Source organism: Mastomys coucha, unplaced genomic scaffold (assembly GCF_008632895.1).
Source record: "Mastomys coucha isolate ucsf_1 unplaced genomic scaffold, UCSF_Mcou_1 pScaffold9, whole genome shotgun sequence".
NCBI lineage: Eukaryota > Metazoa > Chordata > Mammalia > Rodentia > Muridae > Mastomys > Mastomys coucha.
The window spans coordinates 6,261,476-6,275,685 of NW_022196915.1; the positions used below are offsets into that span (position 1 = coordinate 6,261,476).

Genomic DNA, 14,210 nt, shown 5'->3' on the forward strand with positions numbered 1-14,210 from the left:
TTCTTCTTCTTCTTCTTCTTCTTCTTCTTCTTCTTCTTCTTCTTCTTCTCTTCTTCTTCTCCTTCTGCCCCTCCTCCTCCTTTTCCTCCGCCTCCTTCATCATCAGTTGTAATTGATTCAGTCTGAGCTATCCAATCTATTGTTCCTGGATAACTAGGCAGTATCTGGCATTGGTCCCCTCTTTTGCTATGAGCTTTAAGTAAAACTAATCATAGGTTGGCCATTCATATATTGTAGGTCAAAGGCTTTGTGGCTGGTTGTTGTCCCAGCCATAATCACTGTGATCAGAGCCTTGCCTGGTTATATAATATGGGTGGTTTCTGCTCTGTATCCCTATACTAGGAGGCTTCACTAGGATCACTCTTGTAGATTGCAGGAAGGTTCCACTGCACTAGGTTTTCACATAAACTCCCCCCCCCTCACCACCACCAATTGTCTCTCAATTCCAGTTGTCTCTCCCATTTCTTTCTTCCTCTATCTGCCCTTGCCTGGACCCTTCTGTTCTAACCCCCATCCACCTATAGTCCATCTGCAAAATCTCTTCTATTTCCTCTTTCTCCTTCTAGCTTTTTTGAAATATACAATATATAGTTGTGGTCTGTACTCATTTAACTATGAAATAGAAGTCTGAAATTTATCTATCCCATCTAAGTAAACATGCCAAGTAATTGATATAGATATAGATATAGATATATAGATATATATAGATATATGTATTTCAGTGTAAACAAATGCGTGCTGGGCAGTGGTGGTGCATGCCTTTAATCCCAGCACTTGGGAGGCAGAGGCAGGCGGATTTCTGAGTTCAAGGCCAGCTGGTCTACAGAGTGAGTTCCAGGACAGCCAGGACTACACAGGAAAACCCTGTCTCGAAAAAACCCAAAAAGAAAAAAATGTGTGTGTTGTTCAGTTAAATACATATGTAAAATATACATGTGGGTGTATACATATGTATATATATATGTACATATATATATGTTCATGTACTTCAGTATAGATGAATTTGACTGTGGATACTATAAAATATATTTTCCAATCAGGAAATCAGAAAGTTACACTATTTTCTATGAATGCATACATACATATTTGATTTTCAGTTCTAAGCTACATACTGAGATGGATTTGACAAGCTCTAATCATTCTAAAATTCAAGTATCAACTGAGATTATAAAAAATAAGATTGCTGGGCGGTGGTGGCGCACGCCTTTAATCCCAGCACTTGGGAGGCAGAGGCAGGTGGATTTCTGAGTTCGAGGCCAGCCTGGTCTACAGAGTGAGTTCCAGGACAGCCAGGGCTATACAGAGAAACCCTGTCTCAAAAAACCAAGAAAAAAAAAATAAGATTGAGATTAAAGTTAAGACAGATTAATGTTAAACTGTTAGAGTATTGAGCAAGTACAGAAGATTCAGGGTTAACTTCGCTGTTCTCTCTAAAGAGAGTACTCCATTCTTTAGCAATTTTCAAAAATGCTAATTTTTGAAGTAACTTCTTATTATGAGCATTCTTCCAGGAAAGTTAACATAACAAAAGGTAAGAGTTTGAAGATACATTCAAAAATATCTTGACAACAGCTATCAGAAAGCCTAGATAGTTGTTAGTGTTTATTATATTCATTAACACCTATCTGCTTCTGACCTATGACCTTCATGTACAACATCCTTAAAGAAGCTCCAGCTGATAACCACTGACTTAGAACTCCAAGGCTTCATTGTTGTTTTTTTTTTTTCCTGAATTAAAGCAATCACTAAATTTATCTTATTCCTGCTTTTCAAAGGGGAAAGTTCATCTTAGCTTCTCAGTCTGTACTAATGATAAACAAGTTATTATTTTCAAATTCACAAAGTTAATTCTTTTGTGAACATGGGGGTGTTTTCTGAACAGACCTATGTTGTATCTAAATACTTCCTCTACCATTCACAATTTGAAACTATGGTTGTAAATATACACTAGCAGAAACACACAGGAGAAAAATAAGAAGTGATATGGGGGAATCCAAGAGCACATTTCACTATATCAAACTTATATACTTTCTTAACATATCCTCTTATCCATTTACCACAAAGGGCTTTGTACTTACATGCTTTCTTAAAAACAACAAAATAATTATTTTCTATTAATTTTATATAGATTTGTGTGTGTGTGTGTGTGTGTGTGTGTGTGTGTGTGTGTTCATAGAGCCCAAAAGCTTCAGATGCCTATGGAGCTGAAGTTGTAAGGGGCTGCTGTGAACCATCTTACTTAGGTATTGGGAACAAAACTTGGGTCTCCTGCCATAGCAATATGAGTTTAACACCAAGCCAACTGTCTAGTCCTTCATTTGATGCTTTTTATTTTAATCAGTTTGTTATAGATAGATAGTAACTGGTTGGAAATCAGACTAATTACATTTTATTTTGCTAAAGTTGTATTAATAAGATTATACATCAAGTACATAGTATTAGCTACAGAATTTGAAATGCAAGTCTTGATTAGACTGCTCCTTGTGCTCCAAGCAGCAGGTTTTAGCATGTGGTTTGCCATGGTGGCTCTATTTGGCAACAATATTTGGTACTATTCTGAGTACAAATCAAAGGTAGACAGACTCTGCATTTTGCAATAAACTTATCACATTACCAGTAGTCCTGTACTACCTATGAGTCACAGACTGACAAGATATTACCCCTAAGAGTAAAAACAATCGCTCTATAAACTTACCAAAGTACTCTATGACTATGTGAATCATTGGTCATATGAAACTATAACAGTAATTTTAAGTCGAATGTCTTCTTTAATATGCCAGTTGACAACACTATCACTTGGATCTCATAAATTTAATTTATTATTGCAAGGGCATTGGCTCCATTCACCTATCTGACCACCCTGTGTCTTGCACCTTAAAGGAAAATAGGAGAAAGCTTCCAACTGGCCCTGGAACTTAAGCTGTCTCTCTTCCTACTGCTGACATAATCCTCTGTGTTGTGTGTTGACACTGATAGATCTACTCAAATACTTCCCCACCTATTGACCTACCTGGACCCACTCCTGTACCTGGCCTCAGTCCCACAGATTACCTCCTGAGCTTAGCTCAATACCAGCTCTGTGGCTTGGCCTACCTCCCTCTTTCCTGTAACTCTAAAATTATTCCTATTACTGCTATTTAACATCCAAGAAGACTCTGCATTGCATGGTCTCAGCTCCTTGCTTCAGCTATGCCTCTAGCAAGACCCATTCAGACACATTGAACTCTCCTGCAGTCATTTTTAAACACTTTTTAAAATTATATATATATACATATATGTATATATGTATATATCATACAGAACTTATATGTATATATAACTTATATATACATATAAGTTACATGTAAGTTCTGTATGATGTATATTATATGATCGATCAGTAAATTTTACTAAGAGTGGAATAAAATAACCAATAGTTGTCTATCTATATACCAAGGGAAATTGAGATGGTTTGGCAAATCACAGCCACAAAATCAACAGAGCTTGTGAATTTATTGATACAGAGTGAGTTCTGATATTGTGGAGATACACAAGTATGACCATCAATATGACACTGTTACAGCAGCAAGAAACATGATTTTAAATAATTCCTAATTCTCACTTCATAGAGAGGCTATGTTGTTGTCTTCCTTAATAATATTAATATACCCTGAAGTGTATCTTTCCATAAGCAAAACATTATTGATGAAGATTATAAATAAAATGAGCCCCTGACACCACCCTACTTGTCAATCCCCACTTTCATAGTGAGTGGAAAATAATGTTCAGTTCCATGTTCCCAATGGTCTGTGGTCCTGTAGGTTTCTTTCTTTATACTGGTGGGAAGAGACAAGAGATCTGCACAGATTTACCAGCATTTCAAATGTTTGTAACTCTTTTATAGCCTTTTAATATTTTGTAAAGGAAATTCCATTAGGTAGAAGTTCCTGAACTATATGCACAGATATAAATCAAATACATACCTGGTTAGGGGTTGGGTACATTTATCTAGCAATCCAATTAACATATTCCTCATTCTCACATACCTCATACTATGCTAGATAAAAAGTAATCTATTCAATAACATCTTCTGAATCATGAACTGGTGGAAGACTTAAAATAAGTCACTGCAGAATGCAATCTGATGTTAAGTTCTTGTAATTATGAGAATGAAAAGCTTCTTTGGAAGCAACTTAAATGGCTAAAGAAGTTTTAACTTGTTATTATATTTTAATGCAGATTGATGTTAATCTTTATCTATTTGAGAACTTTTAAGGTCAAACATAATACTAAGAATAATAGGACTACATTAATTTCTTCCATGAGTGAATTTAAGAAAATTGATGCTCAATATTACTTGTAGACATTTTAAAGCTGACTTTAGCCAAAACTTTTATTTTACCTCCTTGATTTCTGAAGAAATGTCAACCAAAAAAACTTCATTGGAGTTCTTAACATTTTTTGGGGTGGTAGATTTTATTTTATTTTTTCTTGGATATTTTCTTTATTTAATTTACACTTCAAATGTTTTCCCCTTTCCAGGTCTCCCCTTCAGAAACCACCTATCTAATCATCCCTCGCTCTGCCTCTATGAGGGTGCTCCCCCACCCACCCACTTCCTTCCTCCTGCCTTGACATTTCCCTACTCTTGGGCATTGAACACCCCCAGGCCCAAAAATCTCTCCTTCCACTGATGTCCAACAAGGCTATATTCTGCCACATATGTGGCCAGCGTCATGGGTTACTCCAAATACATTCTTTGGTTGGTGGTCCAGTCACCTGGAGCTCCAGGAGGTCTGGCCTGTTGACACTGTTGCTCCCTCCATGGGGCTACAAACCCCCTCAGCTCCTTCAGTCTTTTCTCCATCTCCTCCATTGGGGACCCCCAAGCTCAGTCCAGTGGTTAGCTACAAATACATCTACCTATGTGTTTGTCAGGATCTGGCAGAGCCTCTCAGGACACAGCCATATCAGGCTTCTATCAACAAGCATTTCCCAGCATCCACGATAACATCAGGGTTTGGTGGCAGAATATGGGATGGATCCCTGAGTAGAGTAGTCTTTGGATGGCCTTTCCTTTAGTCTCTGCTCCACACTTTGTCTCCATATTTCCTCTTGTGAGTATTTTGTTCACCCTCCTAAAAAAGCACTGACACATCCACATTTTGGTCTTCCTTCTTCTTAGCCTTCATATGGTCTGTGAATTGAATCTTGGGTACTCGGAACTTTTGGGCTAATATCTACTTATCAGTGAGTATATACCGTGCTTTTTCTTTTGAGACTGAGCCACCTCATTCAGGATGATATACTCAAGTTCCATCCATTAGGCTGTGAATTTCATGAAGTCATTATTTCTAATGGCTGAGTAGTACATCATCGTGTAAATGTACCACATTTTCTGTATCTATTCTTCTGTTGAGGGACATTTGGGTTGCTTCCAACTTCTGGCTCTTATAAATATGACTGATATGAACATAGTGTAGCATGTGTCCTTATTATATGTTGGAGCATCTTCTAGGTATATGCCAGGAGAGGTATAGCTGGGTCCTCGGGTATGCCCAATTTTCTGAGAAACCACCAGACTGATTTTCAGAGTGGTTTTACCAGTTTGCAATCCCACCAGCAATGGAGGAGTATTCCTCTTTCTCCACATCCTTGCCAGCATCTGCTGTCATCTGAGTTTTTCCATCTTAGCCATTCTGACTGGCGAGAGGTGGAAACTCAGAGTTAATTTTGATTTGTATTTCCCTGATGTCTAAGGATATTGAACATTTCTAAGTGCTTCTCCACCATTCGAGGTTCCTCAGTTGAGAATTCTCTGTTTAGCTCTGTTTCTAATTTTTTAATAGGGTTATTTGATTATGGGATTATCTGGAGTCTAACTTATTGAGTTCTTTGTATATATTGGATTTGAGCCCTCTATCACATATAGGATTAGTAAAGATCCTTTTCCAATCTGTGGGTTGCCATTTTGCTCTATTATCAGTGTCCTTTGCCTTATAGAAACGTTGCAATTTTATGAGGTCCAATTTGTCAATTCTTGATCATTGAGCTTAAGCCATTGGTGTTTTGTTCAGGAACTTTTCCCTTGTTCCCATGTGTTTGAGACTTTTCCCCAATTTCTCTTCTCTTAGATTCAGTGTATCTGGTTTAATCTGAAGGTCCTTTAACCACTTGGACTGGAGCTTTCTCCAGAGAGATAAGAATGGATCAACCTGCATTCTTCTACATGATGACCAACAGTTGAACCAGCACCATTTGTTGAAAATGCTGTCTTTTTTTCTAAAGGATGGTTTTAGTTCTTTATCAAAGACCATAGGTGTGTAGGCTCATTTTTGGATCTTCAATTCTATTCCATTCATTTACCTGTCTGTTACTGTACCAATACCATGCAGTTTTAATCACTATTGCTCTGTACTACAGCTTGAAGTCCAGGATGCTGATTCCCCCAGAAGTTCTTTTATTGTTGAGAAGAGTTTTTGCTATCCTGGGTTTTTTGTTATTCCAGATGAATTCGAGAATTGCTCTTTCTAACTCTATGTAGAATTGTGTTGGAATTTTGATGGGGATTGCATGGAATAAGTACATTACTTTCATCATGATGGTCATTTTTACTATATTAATCCTGCCAATCCATGAGCATGGGAGATCTTTCCATCTTCTGAAGTCTTCTTCAATTTCTTTCTTCAGAGACTTGAAGTTCTTGTCATACAGATTTTTCACTTGTTTGGTTAGAGTCACACCAAGATACTTTGTATTGATTGTGACTATTGTGAAGGGTGTTGATTCCATAATTTCTTTATCAGCCTGTTTATCCTTTGGGTATAGGAAGGCTACTGATTTGTTTGAGCTAATTTTATATCCGGCCACATTGCTGAAGTTGTTTATCAGCTGTAGGAGTTCTCTGGTGGAATTTTATGGGGATCACATAAGTATAATATCAGATAATCTGCAAATAGTGATATTTTGACTTCTTCTTTTCCATTTTGTACCCCTATGACCTATTTTTGTTGTCTAATTGCTCTAGCTAGAAATTCAAGTACTATATTGAATAAATAGGGAGAAAGGGTAGCCTTGTCTAGTCCCTGATTTTAGTGGGGTTGCTTCAAACTTCTCTCCATTAGAGTTTGATGTTGGCTACCGTTGTGGTATATATTGTTTTCACTATGTTTAGATATGGGCCTTGAATTCCTGATCTTCCCAAAACTTTTACTGTGAACGGATGTTGAATTTTGTCAAATGTTTTTTCATCATCTAATGAAATGTCCATGTGTCTTTTTTGTTTGTTTGTTTTGTTTTGTTTTTAGTTTGTTTATGTAGTGGATTACATTGATGGATTTCTGTATACTGAACCATTCCTGCATCCCTGGTGTCTTAGTCAGGGTTTCTATTCCTAGACAAACATCATGACCAAGAAGCAAGTTGGGGAGGAAAGGATTTATTCAGCTTACTTCCACATTGCTGTTGATCACTAGAGGAAGTCAGGACTGGAACTCAAGCAGGTCAGGAAGCAGGAGCTGACGCAGAGGCCATGGAGGGATGTTCCTTACTGGCTTGCCTCCCCTGACTTGCCCAGCCTGCTCTCTTATAGAACCCAAGACTTCCAGCCCAGGGATGGAAACTCCCTTCTCTGTGATAACTCCAGCCTTTGTCAAGTTGACACACATAACCAGCCAGTACACCTGGGATGAAGCCTACTTGATTGTGGTGAATCATCATTTTGATGTGTTCTTAGATTCAGTTGGCATGAATTTTGTTGAATATTTTTGCATCAATATTCATAAGGCAAATTCATCTAAAGTTGTCTTTCTTTTTTGGGTCTTTGTGTGCTTTGTGTGGTTTTGGTATCAGCATAATTGTGGCTTCATAGAACGAACTGGGTAGTCTTCCTTCTGTTTCTATTTTGTGGAATAGTTTGAAGAGTATTGGTATTAGGTTGACTGGTCCTAGGCTTTTTTTTTGGTTGGGAGACTTTTAAAGAATGTTTCTATTTCTTTAGGGGTTATGGGACTGTCTAGATGGTTTATCTGATCCTGATTTAACTTTGGCATTTGGTATTTGTCTAGAAAATTGTGCATTTCATCCAGATTTTCCAGTTTTTTTGAGTATAGGCTTTTGTAGTAGGATCTGATGATTTTTTGGATTTCCTCAGTATGTGTTGTTATATTTCCCTTTTTATTTCTGATTTTGTTAATTTGTATTTTGTTCTGTACCCTCTGGATAGTCGGCTAAGAATTCACCTTTCTTGTTGATTTTCACAAAGAACTAGCTCCTGGTTTGGTTGATTCTTTGTATAGTTCTTTTTTTTTTTTCTTACTTGGTTGATTTCAGCCCTGAGTTTGATTATTTTCTGCTGTCTACTTCTCTTGGGTGCATTTGCTTCTTTTTGTTCTAGAACTTTCAGGTGTGCTATTAAGCTGGTAGTGTATGTTCTCTCCAGTTTCTTTTTGGAGGCACTCATAGATGAATTTTCCTCTTAGCACTGATTTCATTGTGTTCCATAGGTTTGGGTATGTTATACCTTCATTTTCATTAAACTCTAAAATGTCTTTAATTTCTTTATTTATTACTTGACCATGTTATCTTTGAGTAAAACATTGTTCAGCTGCCTTTTGTATGCAGTCTTTCTGTTGTTTTTGTTGCTATTAAAGACCAGCCTTAATCCATAATAATATGATAGGAGGCATGGAATTAATTCAATGTTCTTACATTTGTTGAGGTCTGTTTTGTGACCAATTATATGGTCAATTTTGGAGAAGGTGGCATAACGTGCTGAGAAGAAGATAAATTCTTTTGATTTAGGAAGACATGATCTGTAGATATCTGTAAAATCTACTTGGTCCATAACTTCTGTTAGTTTCTCTGTCTTTGTTTAGTTTCCCTGATCTGTCCATTGTTGAGAGTGGGGTGTTGAAGTCTCCCACTATCATTGTATGAGGTACAATGTGTGCTTTGAGCTTTAGTAAAGTTTCCTTTATGATTGTGAGTGCACTTGCAGAAGTTCTTGGTAGATTTTTCTTTTGATGAGTATGAAGTGTCCTTCCCTCTTTTTTGATGACTTTTGGTTGAAAGTTGATTTTTAGCCGGGCGGTGGTGGCGCACGCCTTTAATCCCAGCACTTGGGAGGCAGAGGCAGGCGGATTTCTGAGTTCGAGGCCAGCCTGGTCTCCAGAGTGAGTTCCAGGACAGCCAGGGCTATACAGAGAAACCCTGTCTCGAAAAAAACCAAAAAAAAAAAAAAAAAAAAAAAAAAAAAAAAAAAAAAAAGAAAGTTGATTTTATCCATTATTAGTATGGCTACTCCAGCTTGTTTCTTGGAACCATTTGCTTCCAAAATTGTTTTCCAGCCCTTTTCTCTCAGGTAGTGTCTGTCTTTGACACTGAGTTGGGTTCCCTGTTTGCAACAAAATGTTGGGTCCTATTTACATATCCAGTGTGTTGGTCTATATCTTTTTATTCAGAATTGAATTCATTGATGCTAAGAGATATTAAGGAATAGTGATTGTTGCTTCCTGTTATTTTTGATGTTATTTTTATGTTTGTGTGGTTATCTTCTTTTGGGTTTGTTGAAAGAAGATTACTTTCTTAAATTTTCTAGAGTGTAGTTTCCCTCATTATGTTGTTGTTTTCCATGTATTATCCTTTGTAGGGCTAGATTTATGGATAGATATTGGTAAATTTGGTTTTGCCATGGAATATCTTGGTCTCTCCATCTATGGTAATTGAGAGTTTTGCTAGGTTTAATAGACTGGGCTGGCATTTGTGTTCTCTTATTGTCTGTATGAGATCTGCCCAGAATCTTCTAGCTTTCATAGTTTCTGGTGAGAAGTCTGGTGTAATTCTGATAGGTCTGCCTTTATATGTTACTTGACCCTTTTCCCTTACTGCTTTTAATATCCTTTGTTTTGTGCATTTGGTGTTTTATGTGACAGGAGGAATTTCTTTTCTGGTCCAATCTACTTGGAGTTCTGAAGGCTTCTTGTATGTTCATGGAATCTCTTTCTTTGGGTTAGAGAAGTTTTCTTCTATAATTTTGTTGAAGATATTTACTGGCTCATTACCTTGGGAGTCTTCACTCTCTTCTATACCTATAATCCTTAGATTTGGTCTTCTCATTGTGTCTTGGATTTCCTGGATGTTTTCGGTTAGGAGCTTATGGCAGTTTGCATTTTTTTTTGACTGTTGTGTCAATGTTTTCTATGGTATCTTCTGCCCCTAAGATTCTCTCTTCTATCTCTTGTATTCTGTTGGTGATGCTTGCATCTATGACTCCTGACTTCTTTCCTAGGTTTTCTACCTCCAGAATTGTCTCTTTTTGATTTCTTTATTGTTTCTATTTCCATTTTTAGATATTGGACGGTTTTGTTCAGTTCCTTTACCTCTTTGGTTATGTTTTTCTGTAATTCTTAAAGGATTCCTCTTTCAGGGTTCCTACCTGCTTATCTGTGTTTTCTTTTTCTCTCTTTCTTTCTTTTTTTTTTTTTTATTTCTTTAAGGTGGTTATTTATGTCCTTCTTAAAGTCCTCTATCATCATAATGAGACATGATTTTAAAATCAGAGTCTTGCTTTTCTGCTATGTTGGAGGTAACCAGGTCTTGCTGTGGTGGGAGAACTGGGTTCTGATGATGCCAAGTGGCCTTGATTTTTTTCTTTATGTTCTTGCCCTTCCATTTGGCCATCTGGTTATCTCTGGTATTAGCTGGTCTAGCTGCCTCTGACTGTTGCTTATCCCTCCTGCAAGCCTGTGTGTCAGTACTCCTGAGAGACCAGTTCTCTCTAGGAGGGATTTAGCTATGGAGAGCTGTGGTACAGGGTCAGCTCTGGGGTGCACACAGAAACCAGAAGATACCTGTCCCCAGCTTATCCTTGTTTCCTGTGTCCTGATGGCTCCGCGAGGGTCCCTCTTCTGTTAGGAATTTGAAGAGATGTGGTAGTCTTACTTGTGCTCACAGGCTTGTCTGCATCTTAGGAAACCAGCTCTCTCTTGGGTGTATCTTTGTATGTAGCTCTGTGGCACAGGATCAGCTCCAGATGAAGATGAAAACCAAAAGGCTCCCATCCCAGGCAGGTCCTAGTTTACTGTGTCCTGAGGGTTCCAGGCAGGTTCCTTTGAGCAGCATTGGTAATCTTACCTGCACTTACAGGCTTGTTTGTACTCTTGGAGGACCAGCTCTCTCCTGGCAGTATTTGTGTATTTAGCTCTGTGGCACAAGATCAGCTCTGGGTTCTTAAAAGTTTTTATTAAACGGAATCTTTTAGTAATACAAAACTTATGATAGGCTTATCTCTGAAATTTTATGGACTCTCTAGGCAAGTTATTCACCCACACTCATTATACTATCAGGAAGATACTAAAGTGAATTTATGGTATGCTTTGGCACATATAGGCTTGCTACATTTGTTTTTTTGTCTGTTCATTTTAACATCTGTTCTCAAATCTGAGGGCTGTATTTTATTGTAAAACAAACAAAACAAAAACTGTTGTGCCTTTTAGAACTTTGCTAGCCTTATTGTTGAAGAATATTCCAATGGAAATGTTCAAATTGCTAATCAATCAATTAATCAATCAATCAATCAATCAGTCATGGTTGTGTTCATTTGGCTTAAGAAGATTTTAAACCTGGCAGCTGGTGGTTCTTATGAACAGTTGAGTCCTGTACATGGGGCTCTGGCCTAGTCTGCTCTCAAATTGAAATGGTATGAAAATAAGTGGTATGCTATGACCTTTCCTACTATCTTTTCTTTCTTAGAATTTTCTGTGTGCCAGGAAAATACCTCACTTAGTTTTGTTTTCCTAATGCTTCCTGGCTTCTCACCAGCAGGTTTTTACAGTCTGTTGCTTGCTTCTCAGATTAGAGGAATGCTGGCATATTTTAACAGTTTCCTAGGATTCAAACAGTCTTTAATTAACAGAAAATTGGTGTTTTAGAATTTTATTAAAATATGGGAGACAAAACACCAAGGCTATGCTTCTTCTATCCATGCTGCTTCTAAATGCACTTAGTGTGAAAACAGAGGCCAGAACTTGTTGCTCCCTGTAACCAGGGGCCTGCCCACTGGTGTGCAGAGGGGGAATCTGTGTTGTTGCAATACTCTCATTGCCTGTTCATTGGTGCTGGTCTAAATTCCTCCCACTCATGCCTGGGGTTGAGATCCGTCAGTTGTGGAATTATCAGAGCTTCAGGGTGCTGAACAGCTCAGAGCTGTTGGGCTTCTGTTACCGGGTTTGCTGGCTTTTTCAATCTTCTTATTGCTAGGACATTGAGGTACCACTGGTGGTTCCGTTTCTTTTCTCTACCAGATTCATGTCATCTTTCTGCCTGTTTTCCGTTGGTGAAAAGAGCAATGCTGCAAAATAGCCCTCAGACTTGCAGAATGTTGTGAGCAGGTTAGTTTTCAGAGAGGAATGGGAGGGCTGTAAGAGTGGCTAGCAGGTTTCCATTTAAACGTAGAGAGCTTAGCTAGAGATTAATGGATGGCTGTTCCAGGAAAAACAAAAGCAAGTGGTGGAGTGTGAAATAGTGAGTGATTCTTACATAATCATATATATTACAATCCCAGGGAAAGGAGCTGTTCACTTACATCTGGCTGCCCAATTGACCAAATTCTGATTGATATTAGGAGATTCTATGTCTTTTTTTTTTCCCCAGTGAAGCAGAAAACTGTTATCCCCTAAAAGATCATGGTGTTTTCTCTTTCATGCCTGGTGTCCCTGACCATCCACTTTGTTCTTGTCTCTACAGGTGGCACATGCCAGAGTCCTGCTCTCCCAGCCCTGATCCGTCCACCAGCCCCTCCTTTGCAGCCATCATTGGATATTAAGCCTTTTCTTCCCTTTCCTCTTGACACTGCCGCGGCAGTCAACCTATTTCCGAATTTTAATGCGGTGAGTGTCCGATCCAACATTTTTCCTGTCTGTGATGAATGATAATGCATAAAGGATTAGGGGATGGGGTGGTTGAGTCAGTTACTCCTTCTGTCTTGAAGGATTGTTTATCCCACATGTTTCTGTATGTCATCGTGAAGTTGGATGTCCATCTAGAAAAATAATGTTCAAGGGGCCAGGCTCCTGGTGTGGAGAGTGGTGAAAGAGAATTCATTGGTTGGTTACCAGTTGATGTGATATGTGAGAATCTTTTTTGTAAAGCAGACAGCACTGTATTTCTTTGGGCGGAGGGAACTTGTGAAATTGAAGTTGAACTAATTTATTATGAAATTCAATGTGGCCTTATTACATGTGAGTCTTTCAACATGCCTCAAATCTATAATTCTTTCTTATTGTAATAATTAGAACCATGAAAGTAGTCAGAATTGAAGATGGTGCTCCCAAATCAATCGTTTTCCATCTCTTTCTAACTTCTATCCAATGAAATGGTTGTGTGTGTGTGTGTGTGTGTGTGTGTGTGTGTGTAAAAGCTGGAATGTTACAATGCTTGCAGAGACCACTGCTGTAACGGGGTCAGAAGTGTCTCATTTGACCTAGTACCTTCTGCCAGAGGTTAAGCTCTTTGTGTGTAGCAGCTCTAAGGTTTGGTGGGACAGTAGGATTAGTTTGCATATTGTAACATTATATCATTTCTAGAGCCTTCACTCAACTGCTAACTTTGGAGAACCCCCCTCCATCCTCTAAAATCGGAGACCTGTTTCCCTCTAAGTTCAGGGAACCCTACCTCTTAAGTCTATAAAACCAAGGAATTTCCTTTGTTCTGTGTTCTTGGCTCTCCTAGCCAGGCTTCTTATCTATAGGGCTGTGGGTCCAGTGTCCTCTCTGCCAAGGGCTTGGCTGCTGGGAGGCAGGATTTGGGAAGCTGACTGCACTTATCCCATGCTGTCACCGAGTGGGTATCAGGCAGTAGGGAAGCCCCTCATGGGTTGGAGAAGTGCAGTCTGAGGTGTGGGACAGAAGAAGCTGGCTGGGGGTCCGCAGGCCTGGGATGAAGCTAGGCTGTCTGGTTCTCAGGCTTTTGGACACCCAGGCACCACTGGAAGCTAAAGAGCTGAGAATGGAGTGGGAGTCTGCTGGCTGGATTAGCCCACCCCGGGGGGTGGGATGTGAGGGGCGCTCCTGCTGGTCCCAAGGGGAGAGTCCTTGGTTTGACTTGCCTTGACTTGTCTTGGGCTTGGTGGAGGCCATGGCTGGGAGCACAGAGAGACCTTCTAAGAGAGATTAGACTCAGCCCTAAAAGTGAAGGACTTCTCCATGGCTCCCCACAGCAGATCCCGATGAGAA

At 38.9% G+C, this 14,210-nt stretch overlaps 1 protein-coding gene across 3 annotated transcripts in view; it reads left to right on the forward strand.

Annotated features, from left to right (window-relative positions):
* Positions 1-13,347, forward strand: part of Znf385d (zinc finger protein 385D) — a 764,160-nt gene extending 750,813 nt beyond the window's left edge. For all 3 annotated transcript variants that reach the window (XR_004116160.1, XR_004116162.1, XM_031361636.1), the window contains one exon: positions 12,724-13,347. Coding sequence is in view for 1 of the 3 variants with exons in the window: in XM_031361636.1 (XP_031217496.1) it covers positions 12,724-12,908 (185 nt within the window). In the remaining 2 variants the exon portion in view is untranslated. The remainder of the gene's footprint in view (positions 1-12,723) is intronic.
* Positions 13,348-14,210: the final 863 nt, after the last annotated feature.